The 23956-nt window shown below is 33.3% G+C and overlaps 1 protein-coding gene across 8 annotated transcripts in view; it reads left to right on the top strand.

Moving 5' to 3' along the window:
* The window catches only part of LOC114324400 (calcitonin gene-related peptide type 1 receptor-like), a 553725-nt gene that overhangs the window by 439651 nt on the left and 90118 nt on the right, over positions 1–23956 (top strand). For all 8 annotated transcript variants that reach the window (XM_050649000.1, XM_050649001.1, XM_050648998.1 and 5 more), the window contains one exon: positions 2484–2710. In XM_050649000.1, coding sequence (XP_050504957.1) covers positions 2484–2710 — 227 coding nt within the window. The remainder of the gene's footprint in view (positions 1–2483; positions 2711–23956) is intronic.

The raw sequence follows: 23956 nt of genomic DNA, 5'->3' as shown, positions 1-23956 counted from the left end.
GATAGCAATGGAAAAACAAGGAAAAAGCAAAAAAAATATACAAGCAGTACAACAGCTTTACAAAAATATGACGGTAAACATTAAAACTGGAAACAAATTAACGAGAGAAATTCCTATTAGTAAGGGCGTAAAGCAAGGCTGCTGCATAGCACCTACACTCTTTAAAATATATTTAAATGAGGCACTCTCACTGTGGAGAAGAAAGTGCTGCAATATGGGTATCCCAATCGATGACGATAGATTGTACACAATACACTTCGCTGACGACCAAGTCATTCTAGCTGAAGACGAGAGTGATATAGACTATATGCTCAGAAAACTGGAAGAGGAGTACACTAAGTGGGGCCTTACAATTAATATACAAAAAACCGAGTACTTAGTTGTAGGAGAAACACCAGAACGCCTACAAATTGAAATGGGAACTATAAATCCAACAGAAGTCTTCAAATACTTAGGAGTCCGAATATCTTCAAAAGCAGGGAGTAACGACGAAATACATTCCAGGATTGGCCAAGCAAGATCAGCCACCAGACAGCTACACGGACTATTGTGGAGTAATAAAATAACAAAAGAAAATAAAAGAAGAATGTATAAAACAATAATAGAAAGTATTGGGTTGTACGGTGCTGAACTCTGGGAAATCAACCAAAGAAACAAGTCAAAAATCAAGGCAATGGAAATGAACTATTGGAGACGATGTTGCCGACTCACTAGACTTGATAGGGTGAGAAACGAAGATGTTAGGAGACAAATGGAAATCGATCTAGATATAATAGACACAATCGAAGCCAAAAGACTTAACTGGTATGGACACCTTCAGAGAATGCCTGAAAATAGATGGCCGAAAAAAATAGAAAAATGGACTCCACCCACAAGAAGAAAACGAGGTAGACCAAGACGATCCTGGAGAGAAGATGTCGAAGATGCAATGACCGCCAGAGACTTAAAAACTGAAGATTGCTTCGACAGAAATCGCTGGAGATTAGGATGCGAGAAGCGGCGACAGCTGTAGAAGACTCGCTTATTATATATATACCGAGTTATTAAGCCATGAAATAGATATTTATGTACCAAGTCAGTAAAGTGACTCTTTATCAAACGAGTCTGATATTACGAGCAGAGGGAGCGAGGCGAGTAACAGACGAGTTTGATAAAGAGTCTTTACTGATGTGGTGCATACAAAATTTTATCGCCAATCATAAAAAACATTAACACAAATAAAAAAAGAGTGTGTGTACTTTGTACGCACGTAAGAAGTCATACTTCTATTATTATGATTTCTACGAAATAAATATATTTTAAAAAGTTTAATTGTATTTTTGTTTAAAAATTAAACTAATTTTTTTACTTAAAATAAAATACCAAAAATTAAATATAACGTTTAATAGTTACGTCATTGTCTATGAAGTGTAGCCTCCCGCAGTTGCTTTTCCATTGATGAATCGTAGAAAATCTAAATAAATATATCTACTAACAAATTATCAGTAAATATCTATCACCGTCCTATATATAATCGAATTAATTAAAACAGAATTTCATACTTTGTGTGTGTGTGTGATGAGAGTGGATGGCATTAGAGCATGTCTATTTGCCACAGAATTTTTTAATTTAAAATTGGTTGTATTTTCTAGGTATAATAGGTATAAAGTATTTCATACTTTATTTGCATTAATATATAACTTAAAATATTTAATCATTTTTTAGATTTTGACAGTAATGACAGAATGATTTTGAATAATGGCCGTTTCGATGTTTAATCAATAGTTATCAATATTGAATACCTAATTACTAAATCTGTAGTTTTGATTTGTTTGATGAATATAATAATTGCAAAAGCTACAGAATTCCACTTTCTGACATAAATTTAATTAATAAAGTTAATACTAATTAATAGTAATTAATAGTAATTAATTAATAAAGTTTGTATAATATTTTTAATAATTAAAGTAAATAAATTTTAAGTTCACTCAAATAAATAATCGATTACTGCCATCGACCACTTACAATCAATCTCAGTTAATTTGATTAATAATCGCGGCAGGTAAAGTAAAATTATTCTTTCAGTACAATAAAGTGTTACTTTACTGCCGCAAATGGCGGCAAATGAGTACAATAATGAATGACTTTAGTGACGGTTGGCGATAAATGTTCATTTTCGCAATTTTCAAATTTTAAATCGCATATAACTCGACAACAATCAATTTTAGAGAAAAATCACAAGAGACGTTTTTTGCTTATAATGACCCAATAAATCTAAAAAAAAATATCCACAGTGAAAGATTCTTGAATTAAAAAAAAAATTGTTTAAACAATTTTCCGGCCACGGTACCTCCTGGCACCCTGTGGATTTGTTATGAGGACCTCTTGTTGAGTAAGTTTGTGCAAAAAAACGAATCGGAATAATTTACCTAACGGGGGCGGGCATACAGCCTGGACTATCATTATTTTTGGTAGTATGTAATTCTGTACAAATTTGTTTTCAGGCAGTTTGTATAGCTCTTCACACCGTTCTCTACACTTGTCTCATATCAAATTACTCGTGGATGCTGTGCGAGGGGCTCTACCTGCATACGGTCCTTGTCTGGGCATTCATTTCCCAGAGGAACCTCCTGAAGGGCATGATATTAATAGGCTGGGGCATCCCGTTGCTGACGACGTTCATTTATGTGCCGGTCAGATGCCTATTAGGCGAAGGAGATGAGCTAACCATGTAAGTAATAAACACAAAACAGTTTGTAGATATAATGTATTTTTATAATTCATTTATAGTTGAGAATACACTTATCACAAAAAGTATTACATAATTTTTGAAACAGAAAAAAAGTAAATAAAAAAATAATGTGTGTGTACTTTTTACCTATGCACGTAAGAAGTTATACTTCAATTAAAATTAAACATTTGCTACTAAAATGTTTAACACTAGAAAGTCTGGGTTAGCATACCTACCTAGAACCTGAAGGGATCATTTTGGTCCCAAGTTCTTAAATCAATAAAAATTCAATTTAAAGAAATCATATCAACTCTAGACGATAGAATCTGATTTGATTTTTCACTTTCATTGTTTAACACGTTCGCTGCCTATCAAAAACCTTTGGAACGCCATACAGTTTGCAGTTTTTAAAATTTGCCACACATTGCCTTGTTACAGCCGTGGCACTTGGAAGTATGATTTCACAAAATATTTTCAAGTGACATTACAACTCTCTATTTTCACACTACGCTTAGAAAATCTTCCTTTCTGTTGCGATTCAAAGTTCCCACAAGACCTTGGCCAATTTCAACGAAGTGAAGTAGTTATCTATCGCAACATTTTTGCATTTTTCCTGTTGATTTTCCATTATCCGCAAAACAACGTGTTCACCAGCAATTGTATTTTTATTGAGTAGATGATCAGTAACTGTATAAAGGTAGCCATTTAGGGAGCATTCAAGTATTACGTAACGCGATTTTTGAAAATTTTGACCCCCCCCCCACACGTAACGCACTACAATGGGCGTCTATTACGTAACGCAATTTTTGAAGATTTTTGATCCCCCCCCCCAACCTGCGTTACGTAATACTTGAACGGTCCCATATAATAAATAAACAACAAACATCCATAAATATAACTATAACCATCCGACAGGAATTTTTAAGAAAGGCTCGTCGAATTTCCGAGAAAACGATAATAACTTACGCCCCTTCAGACTTCTATGATAGATTTGTTAGAAAAACCATATAATAAATTTAGTAAACAATATGTTTTTGTCTGATCGACGATTTTCGACTCTTATTGGAGTCTCATCGGAGAGACGTAGGCCTGCTGCTCCATACTCTAAGTGACCAACACTTATTGTCTTCACTGCAGCATCCATTTGGCTTGCATATTGTAGAAGCCTGGAGGTGTCACCAGGGAAATGGACCAATAAGTTTTTAATTTAAAAATCATCTAGTAATATTGTTAATATTTTTCAATATAATTAATGTCGCTATTAGGATTGAAAACTTTACCTTACCTTTCAATTGCCAGATGACGCTAGTCACCTAATCCATTCACCTCAGTTGTGATGTGGGGGATAAACTCTCGTTGTTGGTCACTTAGAGTATGGAGCAGCAGGCCTAAGTCTCTCCGATGATGACTCCAATAAGAGTCGAAAATCGTCGATTCAGAGTGCTGGACTGCGCTCCGTATTCTAATTGAAAAATAAGATTGTTTTTCCTTCGCATTGCAACTGAATAAAAATGGTATACATTTTTATTTTTAGATTAAAGGAATTTGAAATCAGAGTCAAAATTCCTGCTACTGTTCCACTGTTAACGAGGGCACACCATATGTCACGCTTAAGTTTTGCACCAGAAGGTGTCGATTGGGGTATTAACGACTAGACTAATATTATTCATATTGATGTGTCAAGATTCGCACTTTGTGGATCCGACAGTCGAAACCGAGTGTGTACCGGAAAGCGCTTGCGAAGCAAACGCCTGAGGTCGCTCAAAGAGAAAACAAAAGAAGTTGTCACTTCTGTCGGCACTCCCCGAGTGGCCAGTTTTTGGAAGTTATATCTACTTCTTTAGGCACGATTGGGAGTGAATGTGAATGTGGGCGAATTTATCAAAAATTGTTGGTACTACGCGTAGATACGTTATACGTTTGCTCTGATTGCGTATTCCAATGACATGTTAAAAATTATCCAATATGGCGGCTGTGGTTAAAGAATGTGTTGTCATTTTTATTATTATGGTTATGGTTGTTAAGTTGTGTTTTAAAAGTTGTGAGAACAGAAACAAAGTGACTTTATAGTTGTAATGACTTTTTAAATAGTTTTTGTATTTTTTGGACTTATTCATATAGAAAAAAAAAAAGAATGTGTGTGTACTTTGTACGCACGTAAGAAGTTATACTTCTATTATATAATTTCAAAGTAATAAATATACTTAACAGGTTATTTGTATTTTGATTTGAACCCGGGACCTCTCGATCTCCGGTCACACGCTCTCCCACTGAGCTATATTCCCTTCGCTTTGACAGGTTACAAGATTTTTCATACATACTGACAAATTTAATAGACCAAGTGAAGTATACAAAAATACTTTAAATATACTTACTATTATTATAAAATATCTTATTCCCGAGGAAGACAAATCGAAAGACACAAAAATTATAATAAATAATACATTTACTAAAAACACTAATAATATCCTTTTAATGACTTATTTGCGCTGACAGCGCTGATACATACATGTCTTGAAAGATTAGCAACGAACTACATACTGTCTGTGTGCGCATGCGCCCGGTATTATAAAATTTCACTCTCGATCGTAAAAAAGTAAACTTCAAAAAGAATGTGTGTGTACTTTGTACGCACGTTAGAAGTTATACTTCTATTAAAATTGTGTATAAAACTCTTACGATTTTTAGATTTTCTACGATTCCTTAAGGGAAAAGCAATTGCTGGGACGCTTTAGTTCGTCAATAAATGACGGATTAACATTATTTTTCGAGAATTTACCATTTTTAATGATTTAAAATTTGACGAAAATACAGCAGAAAATCGAAAGGCTTATAGCTCATGAAAAAATTATAATTTAAATTTTTTGTCGAAAACGACGTTTTTTAGAGTTTATACGATTTCTCACGAGAAAAGCAATTGCGGGGACACTCGGACACCCGATCGCAATCGGGGGATCTCCGATTTTTCTGAAACTTGGTGTATAGCTTCTGCGGGACTTAAAAATAAGATATTTTAGATCAAAAAGTATTCTTCTTATTTTTTCTCAAAATGTTATTTTATGCGATTTTACAGTGATTTGGTGTTTATTTTAAACAAATTTGCATTTTCTATCGTAAAGTATCAACGGAAAAAATAACATTTTAATAGAGGAGACTCAAAAATGTCATTATATGGCATTATACCAAGTTATTTTGATTCAAAACAAGTTTTTGATCAAATTTTATAGTGTAAAAAACGTTAAAATATACAGTTTTTTACATTTTCCTCCATTTCCAAAATACATCATAATCGATTTGGCTGAAAATTTGTCCACAGATAGCCAAAATATAGGACTTTAAGTGGTTAAAAGGATTTGAATTATATTATAATACCAAAAACGTTACATACAATAATATCAGACTCAAAAGTATATTAGTCCAATCGGGATAGCATTTGATCTTGCATGCCGAGCTGCCCAAAATTTTATTTTTCTACTCTTTAGGGGGTCAATAGTAGCCTAAATTTAAAATCGCGAATGAATTCCTCCGTTACGTTAGGGATCGTTCAAGTACTACGTAACGCAGGTTGGGGGGTTCAAAAATATTCAAAAATTGCGTTACATAATACCTACTTGAACGCTTCCTTAGCCGCCATCTTGATTTTAAAGCAGAACCGTTTTTGCTCAATATCTCCGCCATTTTTAAATTTTCGACAAAAATGGCAGGAACTGATATTGTTCCAAATAAATCGTACATATTTACAATTATTATAATCGTATTTACAATAATTTATTTTGAACAATTTTTGTCGTGAGGTCGAAATTTTCCGAGTTAATTGTACTTACAGTAGATGTCTATATATTTGACTACGATATTGCATGTAACTTTTTTGGTATTATAATATAATTCAAATCCTTCTAACTGCTTAAACTTCTGTGTTTTGGCTATCTGTGGGCAAATATTCAGCCAAATCGATTATGATGTATTTTGGGAATGGAGAAAAATGTAAAAAAAAAAAGGTATTTTAACGTTTTCTACACTATAAAATTTGATCAAAAACTTGTTTTGAATTAAAATAACTTGTTATAATGCCATATAATGATATTTTTGAGTCCCTTTTATTAAAATATTACGTTTTCCATTGATACTTTATGATATAAAATGCAAATTTGTTTAAATAAATACCAAATCACTGTAAAATCGCTTAAAATAACATTTTCAGAAAAAAAAGAAGAAGACGAAGAAGAAGACAATTCGATCTTAAATGTTTTATTTCTACATCCCGCAGATGCTATAATATAGAATCTGCTATAAATCTATAATATAGCATTTACATATTATGTACCAATTTTCAGACAAATTGGAGATCCAAAAGTTTTTTTGATCCAAAATTGAGTGATTTGAAATGGAATCACCCGTACACACACTCTTTTTGAAGTTATACTTCTTTAGGCGCGATTGAAATTGAGGGTGAATTTATATTGATCTGCGCGCATGCGCACACCGACAGTTTGGTATTAGTCTTTATACGGGCTCTGATTGGGTGTTAAAATGATCTGTCAATAATTGTTCAATATGGAGGTTATCGGTAAACAAAAATGTTGTATAATATATTAGTTTTTATTGTTGTGAGGACAGAAATAAAATCAAATTTATAATTATAGTGATTTTTAAATAGTTTTGAAAAGCCACAGGTACGTAATTCTAAATGTTTCAGTTGTATTCCAATAAAAAATTATCTTCATACCTATTTGGAAAATGTAAAAAAAATAATGTACTTACCTAGTACTTGCTATGCTATACCCCTAGTAGGCAATGCTTTAATTTACATAATCTGATTATGAACAAACTTTCTACAAATTTTCATCTAATGTATCGTTTTCTTACTCTATATATTGTTGTATTTTAATTCGACAAAAATCAAACTTATAAAAATTTATATAAACAAAATGTCAAAAAGTTGTTTAGTTTGTGTATATTCCCACATAACGTATACGCGAAGGTGGTGCAGTTTGAAATCTCTTCGACTCTCGTACGGCGGGATACACGGGAAGTAGGTTCAAGCCCAATGCAAGTTATATCATTTTTTTATTTTTTTTTTATAGATTTTATGATTGTAAAAAATTTTTGGCAACAATTATTGTTCAGAAATCATTTGTGGCATTTTTCAATGTGTTTGTGTGTGTTTTATTCTTTTAGTTTTTTTAATTTTTGGTATTGTTCTAATAAAAATTTTTGGAAAGTAGTAGAGAAACTGTTTAAAGTACCTATATTGATTTCGTTGAAATCATATAATAGAAGTATAACTCCTTACGTGCGTACAAAGTACACACATTCTTTTTTTATTTAATTTTAGTTCTTTAAGAACATTGAGAGGGAAACACAAAAGCTTATTTTTTTTGTTTACTTTTTAAAAACTGTTTCTCTAACCGAAATAACTAAAAATAACAAAGGCAAATGATATTGTGGATTCCTATCGATATATAACATGGAAATCACATTAATATTGTTTTGTATTCAATTCGTATATGCATATATGGTCTAATTTCCTCTATGAGTCCCAGAAGTAATTAGTTTTGGATCGTGTTCGAGCTAATACAAATCACTCTTCAACTGTAACTAACACAAACTAAAATTCATAGAGAATAATTTACTAGAACTTTAAGCCGCAGTGGGAATCGTAATCAGATAATAGGTGTTTGTGTTATTGCCTGATAACAATAAAGGAATATATACCTATATATACAGGGTGTAACAAAAAGGAAGGTCATAAATAATTAAATCACAGATTGTGGGACCAAAAATAATTCGATTTAACCTAACTTGTGCACCCCATAAAAATTTTATGGGGGTTTGGTTCATTTAAATTCCCCCAAATATTTGTATACGTTAGAACTAAATTATTATTGTACTGAACGCTACTATATAGTGCGCTAATGTTTGTGAGAAGGGTGACTTTACCGTTATAAATAAAAAATTATAGAGGCTATAGATTTAATTTTAGAAAAGTCTTTATATAAGGATTTTTGTGTAAAATTTTCTGAGTTTTTCAATGGCCAAGTCAAAATTTTTCCAAGATTTATATTTTCGCAGGTATTTGAAAAAAAACTAATTTCGCAGTTCATTTGTATATTTGTATATTTGTATATTTGTAATAATAAATGAAGCATCCAGTTCTGGAGTAGAACTTTTTGATATGTTAATTATTACATTTCTTAATGAAATTACGAAAAGTTCTATCTTTTTGATTTTTTCCGTAAGCAAAAACTGTATTGACTCTGACTCCACCTATAAGGCCTTTTGCCAGATTGGCCGAAAGTTTTCCAGATTGGTTTGCATCATGGTTCTTCTTCGAGTCCCTACCTATACAGGGTGTTAATAAATAGGTATGAAAAATTTTAAGGGCTAATTCTACATGAAAAATTAATGCCAGTTTGTTCTATAAACATATGTCCCCAAATGCTTAGTTTCGGAGATACGGGGTGTGCTAAGACCAGTTGAGCTATGAAAATGAAATTTGGTGAGTTTTAGGAGGTTGTTATTACGAATTTTATGACATACAATTAAGAATTTTGTATTCATTATTGGCGCGCCTACGGGCAATGGTCTGAATTATTTTAAAGAAAAAAATAGTACGCCACTGAGATATTTCGAATTAGAAATTATTTTTAAATTTCACGTCTAATTTATGATTAAAAACTTTTCTTTCCTTTTTTTCATATGATGCACTGTTTTTATGCAGAAAAATAAAACATCTTGGCGCGTATTTTTCATTTCTTAATACATCATCAAGAACTATCCAATATAATAATACTAAACTAAAACAACAACAGAAAATATTACTAATAAGATTTCAACTAGGTGCAAAGCTGCAATAAATGTTTAAAATTATCTCCTTTACAGGTAACAGAAGAATTTTATATTCATCATTGGCGCGCGTACGGGTAATAGTCTGAATTTTTTGAAGAAAAAAATAATACGCCTCTGAGATATGTCAAACTAAAAATCATTTTTGAATTCCCCGTTCAATTGACGACAAAAAATCTTTCTTGCCTTTTTTTCATATGCGGCGCCGTTTTTATGCAAAAAAATTAAACATCTTAACATTTACAAAGTATTTGAACTAAGTTTCTATGCATATGGAAACTACTTCAAATACTTGGTAAGCGTTAAGATATTTTATTTTTGAAGTTATACTTCTTTACGCGCGATATGAGGGTGAATTTTTATATGTTAAAACCTACGATCCCGGCGCATGCGCATTATAACTTTGTTCTGATTGGATGTTCAAATGACATGTCAAAAATTATCCAATATGGCAACTGTAGCGCAGCTGTGGTTTGGACGGTTGACGGTTTGGTTATGTATGTTTGTTGCGTTTTAAAATTTGTGGGAAGAGAAACAACAAAGGTTAGTTAATAGTTATACTGCCTTTTTAAATAGTTTTCATATTATATTTTTGAAGTTGATATTCCTGGAGAAGTATGGAGAGCATTGGGAGAGACAGGAACAAGGTGGCTAGCAGGTCTATTTAATAGAATTATGGAAGTCGGACAAATGCCAGACGAATGGAGAAGCAGTATACTGGTACCTGTTTACAAAAACAAGGGAGATATACAACAATGTACAAACTACAGGGCTATAAAACTGCTTAGCCACACCATGAAAATATGGGAAAGAGTAATTGACAGACGGATACGTGAAGAGACCGAAATATCCGAGAATCAATTTGGCTTTATGCAGGGTAGATCAACAACAGATGCAATTTTCATTATAAGGCAGTTGATGGAAAAATACAGGAGTAAAGAAACAAACGCTCATATGGTATTCATTGATCTTGAGAAAGCATATGATAGAGTTCCTCGAGAGATTCTGTGGTGGGCACTCAATAAGAAAGGAGTCCCTGGTGAATATGTAAAGATTGTGAGGGATATGTATGAGGAAGCAACAACTAGTGTTAGGACAGGTGTGGGAGAGACTGATAAATTTCATGTGAAAGTAGGATTGCACCAAGGCTCTGTGCTTAGTCCGTATTTATTCTCATTAGTTATGGACCAGATAACAGCGAAACTACAGGGTAACATTCCATGGTGCTTAATGTATGCTGATGATGTCGTGTTAGTAGGAAATAGTGAAAGAGACTTAGAACAAAAACTGGAACAGTGGAGACAAGCTCTGGAGGAAAAAGGTTTAAAACTTAGTAGGACAAAAACAGAGTATTTGGAATGTTCATTTAAAGATGGAGCTACTACAAATAAAATGGTATCTTTGGATGGTGAAATGATTGTGAAAAGCAATAGTTTTAAGTACCTAGGATCGGTATTACAGAGTAATGGAGAAATAGATGGAGATGCATGCAGTAGAATTAGGGCTGGATGGATGAAGTGGAAAGAAGCGAGTGGTGTGTTGTGTGACAGAAAAATTCCAATGAAGCTGAAGGGAAAATTCTATAAAACAGCCATAAGACCGGCTATGATGTACGGAACTGAATGTTGGGCAGTAAAAAAGAAAGAGGAACAACGAATGCATGTGGCGGAAATGAGAATGCTTAGATGGATGAGTGGAGTGACAAAGAAGGATAAAATTAGAAATGAGTATATTAGGGGAAGTCTAGGTGTGGCACCAATTGATGCCAAAATGAGAGAGCATAGGTTAAGATGGTTTGGTCATGTTCAACGTCGAGACGTTAATCACCCAATACGAAGAATAGCTGAAGTGCAGATTCCTGGAAGGAGTAGGAGAGGAAGACCAAAGAAGACCTGGGGGGAGGCGATAAGGCAGGACTTTTTGTTAAAGGGTATTAACATTGATATGACCCAAGATAGAATTGTGTGGAGAAATGCAATTAGGGAAGCCGACCCCGCATAGGGATAAGGCAAAGAGAATGATGATGATGATGATGATGATTATATTTTTGAAGTTATACTTCAAAATGTTTTAATTTATGTATGTATCAGTCCAGAAAAGGTGTGGAATGAAAATATATTAGTGTTTTTAAATATATTTTTCTACAAACGTGTTAAAAATGCAATTTTTAGGACTCCATAGGAGCGTTAAAAATGCTACTTTAAGGCACTAGTGCTTTAAAATTTTTAAGGCACTGCAGTTAAAAGTGAATTGTCAAATTGTGAAACATCAAAATATTTATATTTCATTTATTAACATTAATATTAATAATACAACTTGCGCAATTTGAAAAAGGTGGTTTAAAAGGTTTTTTATTATAATTTTGTGTCTTTGGATTTGTCTTCCTTGGGCGTAAAATTATAAAACATCTATTTTTATATTTCATTTGTCACCGTGATGTATAATTATGTATATCTGAAAGGTAAGTAGCATGCGGCTTGATGGCCTTGTTGGTAGAGCATTAGACCAGAGATCAAAAAATCGCAAGATTGCGGGTTCAAATCCCGGACGATTCATATTTTTTTCTTTTTTTTTTAATATTTGGCATTGTTGTTTTGGTTCACTTTTGGTAATTATTGTTAATTTTTGGTAATTATTGTTAATTTTTTGTATTGTAACTGTTAAGTAGGTATATTTATTTCGTTGAAATTATATTATAATAGAAGTATAACTTCTTACGTGCGTACAAAGTACACACACATTCTTTTTTTTGTATAAAAACGGCGCCTCGTATGAAAAAAAGGAAAGAAAGATTTATTGTCGTAAATTGAATGAGAAATTCAAAAATGATTTAGTTTGACATATCTCAGTGGCGTACTATATTTTTCTTCAAAAAATTCAGACCATTACCCGTACGCGCGCCAATGATGAATATAAAATTCTTCTGTTACCTGTAAAGGAGATCATTTTAAACATTTATTGCAGCTTTGCACCTAGTTGAAATCTTATAAGTAATATTTTCTGTTGTTGTTTTAGTTTAGTATTATTATATTGGATAGTTCTTGATGATGTATTAAGAAATGAAAAATACGCGCCAAGATGTTTTATTTTTCTGCATAAAAACAGTGCATCATATGAAAAAAAAAGAAAGTTTTTTATCATAAATTAGACGTGAAATTTAAAAATAATTTTTAATTCGAAATATCTCAGTGGCGTACTATTTTTTTCTTTAAAAAAATTCAGACCATTGCCCGTAGGCGCGCCAATGATGAATACAAAATTCTAAACTGTATGTCAAAAAATTCGTAATAACTACCTCCTAAAACTCAGCAAATTTCATTTTCATAGCTCAACTGGTCTTAGAGCAACAAGTAAATTGGCAGTTTAAAATAAAAATTTCAACACCCGTATCTCCGAAACTAAGCATTTGCGGACATATATGTTTATAGAGCAAACTGGTATTAATTTTTCATGTAGAATTAGCCCTTAAAATTTTTCATACTTATTTACTAACACCCTGTATAATCTTGAAATACATGTACTGACAGAAAATAAGAGAGTGGTGCGTGGCTTCTTGATCAATGCTCTTTACGAATGACATTGTGTTAGTGGAGAAGAGCAACGAAATGTTTGGGGAAGTGGGAGAATTGAAGAAGAGTTGAAAGAGTTAATGCTAGTAGGTCGAAAACTGAGTACCTATGTGTGTTCGGGAGGAATAGGAATGATTGAAGACATCAAATGTCTTGGCGAAAATCTGGGACGATTACGGGAAATAAAATACCTTTCCTCCTACGTAACCGAAAATAGAAACAGCTTGAGGGCATTCGAAATGCGGCGGGTTAACATATGCACAGATAGCCAAGCAGCCATTGGGGCTCTTATAAGCCCTAAAGTGAACTCTAGGCGAGTGTGGAAATGTCGACAAGAACTTGACAGACTGGAGCAACATAACAGTGTTATACTGGTATGGGCTCCAGGTCATCGGGGCATATACGGCAAAGAAAGAGCTGATGCACTTACCAGGAGATCATCAGCGACAAAATACCTGTGTCAGAATGAGTAGGAATGCCAAAAAGCACCGTCCGCGAACGTAAAAAAGCCTGGACTAGTAGCCAACACAACTCACACTGGAAGGGTATACCCGGTCAAATACATGGCAAGATATATATCGGATGGACATGTGCTTCTTCTTCTTTACGTGCTATCTCCGCGACGAAGGTTGGCAATCATCATTGCTATTCTCACTTTCGACACTACAGCCCGAAAGAGTTCAGTTGAGCTGCATCCAAGCCATTCTCTGAGATTTCTCAGCCAGGACAGTTTTCTCCTACCTATGCTGCGCCTTCCTTGAATCTTTCCCTGCATAATTAATTTTAGGAGTTCATATCTGTCACCACGTGTTATAGGACATGTGCTAGCAGGGCTAAATTACTGCTGAAAACAAGCAGCTATCAGCTCAGAGTCATAACAGGTTTTCTCACTGGGCATACGCCAGATAAGGGTCACCTGCATACAAGGGGCTGTTTCATGGAGACTTGAGCTGCAGACTCTGTAGAGAACCTGAAACAGCAACCATATCTTGCATGACTGTGAGCCATTGGATCGAAGGCGGCAAACACTTTTCGGAGACATCGAAATGACTAAAAGTATTATATGGCACCCACCCACTAGACCTGTATAAGCTGGTACAGGGTTCCAAAATTCTGGAATGGGCTTCACAAAGTAATGGAAGATGCACAATAAGCCAAGTGGCTGCAGTACGACCGGTTCACAACAGACGGCTTCCAGGGAAAAAAAACCGAAAATGGAACACTAGGTCGACAATCCACAGGATACAGGCTGGGTAGTTTAACTGGAAACAAATGAGTGAAGTATTCTCTGACCGAAAAATCGGTGAAGGGATAGAAGAAAAAATGTGCAAAAGTGAGATGAGGTGTTTATGTACAGTTGTGAAGTGTGGCCTTAAAAAGGAAAAGAAAATGGAAGTAGCTGAAATAAAAATGTTACGGTGGATATTGGATAAGAGTAGTAGGGACTAGATCAGGAACGATGTAATTAGGAAAAGAAACGGAGTGACTACAGTCTCAAAAACGGTTCAATAGCAGAGACTTCAATGGTTTGGTCACGTCGGACGTATGGAACGAAAGATAAAGTTGATGGAAGGAGAGGTAGAGAAAAACCGAAGAGAAGATTGAAGAACTGTGTGATAGAGGACTTGAAAAAAAAGGTTTCAATGAAGAAGACATGATGAACTGGAATGATTCGCGAAGAAAAGTGGCACAGGCTCTTCTGAAAAGGGAAAAACTGAGACTGTGATGATATCGGATAGCAAATTCGTCGAAGGCAGGATTCGTTTTTTTAGATATTTATTTTAGAACCAAAACATGCAAAAGATAAGATAATTAGCGTTAATTACTGGTTAATTTACTTGTTAATTACAATCTACATGTCGGACGTTCGCAAAACTCGGGCCGATGTGACGATATTTGATACATGAATGAATGATACTAAACGATGATAGGAATTACATTTATTTACGAGTGTGAAATGGACCTATAAAGAGTGAACATTCTCAACTCGTCAGGGGAAAAGACATGTAAGGAATTACGATCACCTCTCGTACGGTATGGGGTAAATGAAAGGTCGAAATCGTTCAGCACGCCAAGTCGACGGGGTTCGGAAGGGTTCGCAATGTGGTCGAGATATACTTAATTCACCTATTATTCCTTCTTGATTTTTATCCGTTCAGCACACCGAGAATACTCAAATGGCTTTCCGTTCCGTCTTTTAAACTGTCAGAGACGGTATAAAAACCCGTTTTGCTTAATACATTGGCGTACTCTAAACGATAAAATTATATTATCGTCAGAAGACGGAGGAAGAATATCTGTCACGGCATTAAGCGTGTGTCACACAACAAGCCATATAGTTAGAGATATAGATTTTCCAATAATAGTTTTCGACACGAATATTTAACATTTATAAATTTAATAAGGTCAGAATAATGGTATCAAAGTGTCAAAAAGCTTACTCTGTTTAATACGTTACACCTAACTAAAAGAAATAGGTCTGGATCCCGCGTATGAAAAAAAAGTTGATTAATAGCAAGCTGAAAATTTGTTAATAGGTTAAGGCTACGGCTCCACGGGCTGGAAATTGACGCTAGCAGTAGCCGCAAAACGAACTTAAGGTTCCGCAGAACGGAATAGGAATAGCCGAATTGTACCGACTACAGGACTTGTGCGTAGTCGGTTCAGTTCGGCTATTCCTATTCCGTTCCGTGGAACCTTAAGTTCGTTTTGCGGCTACTGCTAGCGTCAATTTCCAGCCCGTGGAGCCGTAGCCTTAGGGTGCCTAGTCGGATAAACTTTGATATATGGGAACACTTAAACAGGGGCAGTTTTAATTGTGGAACAGGTTAAAAATTTGAAACGGTCAGTCCACTAAAACGGCACATTTATTTTGTCCGACAGAGTAGACTTAGGGCCGGTTGTTCGAACGCTAATCAAAAATGATCATTATCAAATATTTAATTACTGTCACCAACTGTCAATGTCAACTTTGTTTGGGTTGCTGAAAACATAATTATGGACTACAATTATGAAATTAGTTAATCAATTATGTTAACAATTGTTATGTTAATTGATTAACTCATCTCAGAATTATAATCAATTATGTTTTCAGCAACCCAATCAAAGTTGACATTGACAGTTGGTGACAGTAATTAAATAATTGATAGTGATCATTGTTGATTAGCGTTCGAACAACCGGCCCTTAAACTCTCCGAACAGAGATTAAACTCTCATGCAAAAATCAGACTGCTATTTATCACCTGTCATAATTCCTGTCATTTGAAATATTCTACATGTTCCACTCATTAAAACGCCCATTTGGTGATAAATAGCAGTCTGATTTTTGCATGAGAGTTTAATCTCTGTTCGGAGAGTTTAAGTCTATTTTGTCGGACAAAATAAATGTGCCGTTTTCGTAATCTGACCGTTCCAAATTTTTAACCTGTTCCACAATTAAAACTGCCCCTGTTCCAGTGTTCCCATATATCAAAGTTTATCCGACTAGACACCCTTAAGCTATTAACAAATTTTCAGCTTGCTATTAATCAACTTTTTTTTCATACGCGGGATCCAGACCTAAAAATTAATATGAACGTACGAATAACTAAGTGAACACCGAACTTTATAATGTCAAAGGACTCAGAAGCACGTGTGCTATTTATTATTCATATTCTCTTCGTCATTTTGCTTTACCTCCCTCACTATCATATTACCTAATTATTTGAGATGCTATATATATTATAGCTGGTAGCAGCTGAGGTTTAATGCGCGTAATTAGATTTAGTGTAATTACTATGATGACACATATTTTACAGTAAAATGACACTTTTAAAATTCTAACTGGATTTTTTTGTAGTTTATGGTATATCATTTTACCGGCGAACTCTCTCTCATTTAAATGACAGATTTTCTCTCACAGTTTCCATTAACTCTCTGTTTCTTGCAATATGTATCAGATATTGTATGTCTTTAATCCCTGTCCATTGCCTTATATTCCGGAGCCAGGACATTTTCTTGCGTCCCATTCCTCTCTTGCCTTCAATTTTACCCTCTTGTTTCAGTTTTCTAACTTAAATTGTATTTAAAACCTCTCTTTAAAAAACGATAAAATCCTTTATGAAAGGTATATTTGTTAAAATCCCTAACATTTTAACAAATATACCTTTTATAAAGGATTTTACTTGTTTTTTGTAATATGTGGTATACAGCCAATTACAGGAAAACTTTTTCCTCGTGGATCTCTTTTTTTCTTATTCTCCTCAACAACTCGACATTCGTATCCCACCCAACTTATTCTTAATATCCTTCTCTAGGCTTATAACTCGAAGTCTTCTAATCTATCAGAAACATATTTCTTTAATGTCCAAGCCTACAACCCATAAAATAATACGGAGAAGACGTAGCATCTCAGAAGTCTTATCTTTAAAGAAATTGTAATATCCCTGCTACAGAATACTTTTTTCAGTTTGTTGAAAGCATTTCTTGCCTGCCCTATTCTTGCTTTAATCTCTTCTGTGTTTTCATTATTTTCATTAATTATTGTACACAGATATTTATATTTTTCCCATATAGTCTGGGCTGATTATCGGAGAATAGGCCATTTTTCGGAAAAGTTATTTACCAGCAATTTTATTGCTGGAATCGAATTATAAGATCCTATATATTAATAATATAGGTATGCAAAGTCCTCAGATAGTGTGCTACTTTTTTTATAAACAAAATGGCGCCTGAAAATCGTGTTTTTTTCAATTATTGCTCTAGAACTCCGAAGATTTTAACTTTACAACAAAAATACTCAAATAAAAATTCACCGTGATTAAATTCTGCAGAGACGTGTTTTTCCCGATCTGCTCCGACGAAAATTTTCCTCGGAAAATGCGGGTTTTCCCAACAAAATCTTTAATTTTCAAATAAAGTGTTAGATAAGTAATTATTTACCAATAATTAAATAATTTGGTGACTTAAAAGCCTTCTTTGGTTTAGATTATAGTTCCGGAAGCTGGTGAAAATTAAACGAATATTTTAGCAACAATTCAATTGTTAATTAATAATTTACGGTCGCAATAATAACCAAAATAATTATGATACACTGATAAAACTTTGAAATCTTATAAAAATGAGATGCCTATTTAACATTTTGTTGACAAAATATAAATTTTTTATTTTTTTGCATAATCTTTAAATATTAAAAAAAATAGTTATAAACAAATTAACGTTTCTCAGGAAGTTTTTATTATATTATAATTTTAAAAAATAGCTAAAATGTGCATTTCAAATATCTTGAAAATGAATGCTTTAAAACTTTTTTGCAACCATTTGCAAAAAAGTTATGAAACAGCAAAGTAAACATACGATTACTACGGTGTTAATAATTTTTTTTAATTCTTTCAAAGCGTAGAAGTGAGTTTAAAGTACAAGCTAATTATTTATAAAACAATATCGATTATCAGCTTAATGTTTACATTTTAATTAAAGATTATAAATATATTTTTTTGTAATTTACACGCGCGAAAGTAGAATAATACAGTACCGTAGCTACCCGCCCACATACACAACTCGCGCGAGTTTAAGCGTGTCAGTCGCTTCGAGTGAACATTTTATCTCCGGCTCTGTATCAAGCCTAGTTTCGCGCTAAAAATTACAAAAGAAAGTATTTTTAATCTTTGGTTAAAATATAACCATTGCACTAATTTTTGCCATCCTTTGTGAGTAATTAGATTGTACCATAGACTCACTTTTAAGCTTTGAAACAATTAAAACAAATTATGAACAATGGAGATATCGTATATTTATTTTGCTGTTTTCTAACTTTTTTGCAAATGGTTGGAAAATTTTTTTAAAGCATTAATTTTCAAGACCTATGAAATACGCATTTTAAGTATTTTTTAAAATTAGAATATAATAAACAATTTCTAAGAAATGTTAATTTGTTTATAACAATTTTTTTTTAAACATTTAAAGATTATGCAAAAAAATGAAAAATTTTTATTTTGTCGACAAAATATTAAATATGCAACACACCTATATAATCTTTCTAAGTTTAATCAATGTCTTATGATTATTTTGGTTGTTATTGCGACTGTAAATTGTTAATTAACAATGGAATTGTTGCTAAAATATTCGTTTCATTTTAACCGGCTTCTGAATTTATAATCTATACCAAGAAAGGTTTTATTTCACCAAGCTATATAATTATTGATAAATAATTACTGGCCCAAAAAATTTATTTGAAAATTCGAGATTTTGTTGGGAAAACCCCCATATTCCGAGGAAAATTTTCGTCGGAGCAAATCGTAAAAAACATGTCTCTATGTAGAATTAAATTGGGGTGAATTTTTATTTGAGTATTTTTGGTGTAAAGTTAGAATCTTCGGAGTTATAGAGCAATAATTGAAAAAAATACGATTTGTCGGCGCCATTTTGTTTATAAAAAAAGTAGCACACTATCTGTGGACTTTGCATACCTATATTAATAATATATAGGATCTTATAATTCGATTAAAGCAATAAAATTGCTGGTAAATAACCTTTCTTTGTACTTTACTAATTAGACCAACGTATTATAACTATTTTTTTTCAAAATTTAAAGATTATGCAAAAAAAAGAAAAATTTATATTTTGTCGATAAAATATTAAACAAGCATCTCATCTTTATAATCTTTATAAGTTTGATCAATGTATCATGATTATTTTGGTTATTATTGCGATCGTAAATTGTTAATTAACAATTGAATTGTTGCTAAAATATTCGTTTAATTTTTACCAGCTTCTGGAATTACAATCTATACCAACAAATCTTTGATGTCACTAAGTTATTTAATTATTGATTAATAATTACTTACCTAAAATTTTATTTGAAAATTATAGTTTTTGTTAGGAAAACCCGCATTTTCCGAGGAAAATTTTTGTCGGAGCAAATCGTGAAAAACATATCTCTATGCAGAATTTAATTGCGGTGAATTTTTATTTGAGTGTTTTTGTTGTAAAGTTAAAATCTTCGGAGTTATAGAGCAATAATTGAAAATAATACGATTTGTCGGCGCCATTTTGTTTATAAAAAAAGTAGCACACTATCTGCGGACTTTGCATACGTATATTATTAATATATAGGATCTTATAATTCGATTCCAGCAATAAAATTGCTGGTAAATAACTTTTCCATGAATTTTGCTAATTAGCCCAGAGTAATATTATAGTGTGGTGGTTCCCTTATAAATACGATATTTAACTTCTTTTAGGTTTTAGTATTTTTTTAAATCTTTGATTTATCTCCAATTCTGCCCCTGACTTCTGCCACAACGTCAAAGGATTCTTACGCGTCACAATAGTACATGAAAGTGCAGGGCACTGGCACAGGCCGAAGGGCACAGGGCAAGAAAGAACGTAAATTGGTTTTTGTATGTGAGCACTCAAAGGGATTTATTATCGGAGTTCGGTTTGTGTGAAGATACATCAGGGATTGGGGGTGGGGTAGACGGATTCCGTCAAATGAAAGATTTGGTTTAGGAATTTGGAGTTTGAGGTACTACGACGTTTAGAAAAACTCTCACGGAGTTAAATCGGTTTTACATAATGATGAACTGTACGTGCTAGAGTTTTATAATACAGGTGAGATATTTATTTCTTTTATTTAAGTCCTATTTCTTTTAAAACTACATAGTATAAGTATGATCAGTAACGTATTCAAGATTGTATTTCAGGGGGCGTCCAACCTTTTGTCCGTCTCTTTCTACAAAACATTTAAAAGTTCAATCCACCAATGAAACGTTTAATTTTTTTAATAATTAACATATATACGTTGTCGGACTAAAGAGACGAGGTTGTAAATTTGTTGGACAAGAGATCGACAATCTTTTGTAAGTAATTATAAGTACTTTCAATTATTGACTATAATAATGCATTCGACAAAGTACGACATGAATAATTAATGCGTGTCTTGAAATCAAAGAAGACAGACTAAAATGACCTCAGGATTATATCGAAGTTAAAATATAAGCAACGAGCAAAAGTACGTGTTATCAGCTGTCAGAGGAAAATTGAAATTAGACGTGGGGTGAGACAGGGATGCGTGCTGTTGCCAATTCTTTTTAATGCCTACTCGGAATAGATCTTGAAAATAGCTCTTGAGGGTAAAACAGCTGGAATGAAGGTAAAAGGAGTTCCCATTAACAACATTAGATATGCGTAGGATACTGACCAGTATACGGAGGACTGGTGAGCAGAATACCGGAGTTTGGAGAAGAATACGGTCTAACAATGAACGTCAAGAAGACAAAATTTATGAGAATATCGAAAAGTCAAAAAAATTACGAGAATCTCTTCATAAACGGATCCAATGTCGAACGAGTCGACCAATATGCATATCTTGGAACAATGATCAACTCCATGGGTGATTACTTCCAGGAAATCAAAATCAGAATAGAAAAGGCTAGACAAAATTTTAACAAAATGAGAAAAGTGCTCTGCAAAGAGATTTGAAGTTGGAACTAAGAGTTAGGTTGGCTATGTAGGTGCTACGTTTTCTTGACTTTGTTTCATGGAATGGAAGCTTGAACCTTGAATATGCAGGGAAAGATTCGAGAAAAAAAAGTATAGGTAGACGCATAATATCGCGGCTGCGCAACCTTAGAGAATGGTACGGATGTACATCAAATAAACTTTTCAGAGCAGCCGTCTCCAAAATCCGAATAACTATGATGATTGCCGACCTCCGTCACGGAGATGGCACTTAAAGAAGAAGACTTTCAATTGAAAATTAAGACAAAAATGAATAACCATTTTTGATTTACATGTTTACTCTGATTGGAGTAGGAAGGGAATCATTCTCGTTGGAACTTTACCGAGCTGAGCAGATGGTACGTGAATTATAAAGTGTAAAATTCCTTCATCTTCCTTAGTCTCAGATTCCGTATGGCTTGCAAATTGTAGAAGCCTCGGAGGTGTAACCAGAGAAGGTTCCCATTGTTTTCAGTCTGGTGGGATATGGAGTAACATTACATTGTTTTATATCCCATTAGAGTGAAAACTTAGTCTTCTGAAAATTTAGAGTTTGATAATAACAAAACTGTACCGCGCTAGAGTGATATCTAGCGGGTGTCGGACTCAACGATCGCTCCCTCTTTTTTGTCCGACAAAAATAATTTATTTTATTTACCGTATAATGTTTTGATTAAAATTAAAAATCATAGTTTTGTAATAACAAAACATAACCGCGCTGGAGCTACAAGCTGCACTCTAAAGATTTTCAGAAAGTGATAGACTCGTTCAAACGAAGCAGTTAATAGTTATTTAACCAACAAGTGTATTAATAAGGGCGATTAATAATTGAGATATTTTAACGCGTGAGCGGTGCGAGCGCGTTAATGTTCGAGATTGTTAATCGCCATTTTAATTCACGAGTTCGTTACAAAACTTTTCTGTCGACCGTACTTTTCAGAAATAAAGATATATTAGTTTAAATTTTTATTTACTTAACGATAAGCAACAATTTTTCCAACTTTCATTAACTTTATTCAAAGTTTAATTTTCCTTAGTGGTAGTTTTATTATTGTAAACATTAATATTCGAAATGGTACAATTACTGAAATTAAAGGAAGGTATATCTGCTGTATAGCATTTTGACAAATTTATATTTAAGTCTTCTTGGACCTCTGTAAATTCTGTGATAGAAGAAGAAGCGGTGGTGCTGAAGGAAGTACTTTGACAATGTTTAGTGGTATTTTGTCCCAAGAGTTTTTCAGTCGTTTCAAATTTATTCTGCATATAATTATCTATATAATTCTGCTACAGCAGTCGATTTCCAGCCACTAGTCTTTTAATAGCTGAAAAGTCTTTTAGTAGCAGGTAGGTATATGTTTGGTTGCCTACACCACAGGTCACTGCCAATCACAGAGCGTTTAATTAATTTATGCAAGCAATGTATGTTGTGTTGCCTATAATGAAATCGTTCATTAATAGAAAATTATTCATTAATAGGGGTCATTAATCAATGATTTTGAGGGTGTTAAAATTGATCATAAATGGACGGTCGACGGAAAAACCATTTTAAGACCTTTGTAATCATTAGAAAAACGGTCTAGTGGAGACTATTAATTATACACAGGCGACAAACTTATAATATGTGGAATAAAGAAGAAGAGGAAGCGAATCTTAAGTATGGTATATATTCAATAGTAGGTAATCTATCACATTTTGACATATTTTCTACAGTATAATTTACAGATAAAGTAAGGGAGTAGTTATTCTTTACGATTCTGATTCAATTTTCGATTTATTAAAATATTAAATCGCTCTATTCAGTTATCCCTCATCCACCGATTCCTGCAAATTCTATTAAAACGATTCATTACGAAGATAACCCTATTCCGGACATACACCATACTCAGTAATTTGATCCCATCAAGTCTAAACCGTAGGATTTCATGAACAAAGTAAATCATCATTTTTTGTGATTTATTAATCCCTCTTATCATCCCTCACGAGCGCCTTCATTGTTGTTATACGCTTGTATAGAAAGGGATAACGAAAGGGATTAGTATCCTTCGAAATGTGGAAATAGACGGATTTCAAGTAAATGATGGAGCACGTTCGCAAAAGAAGGTCAATTACATACAGATAATTTAAAAGTGTTATAGCATGTAGTGATGGACAAAATTATGGAATAAAAATAAATTCATTTTCTCTAGAAATGGGCGATTTTTTAGATAAATCCCAAAACAGATCGATTTTTATTTTTAAATTATAATTTAAATTAAAAGCTACCCTCCCTCACTCCCAGAATTCAATTTTTTCATTTTTTTAAGTTCTATGTGATTAAAAATACGACTCAGCATAATTTTAACCCACCACC

This window comes from Diabrotica virgifera, chromosome 4, assembly GCF_917563875.1.
Source record: "Diabrotica virgifera virgifera chromosome 4, PGI_DIABVI_V3a".
In the NCBI taxonomy this organism is placed as follows: domain Eukaryota; kingdom Metazoa; phylum Arthropoda; class Insecta; order Coleoptera; family Chrysomelidae; genus Diabrotica; species Diabrotica virgifera.
Note: the sequence above shows the minus strand (reverse complement) of the source record. Positions and strands in the feature narration are given on the sequence as shown.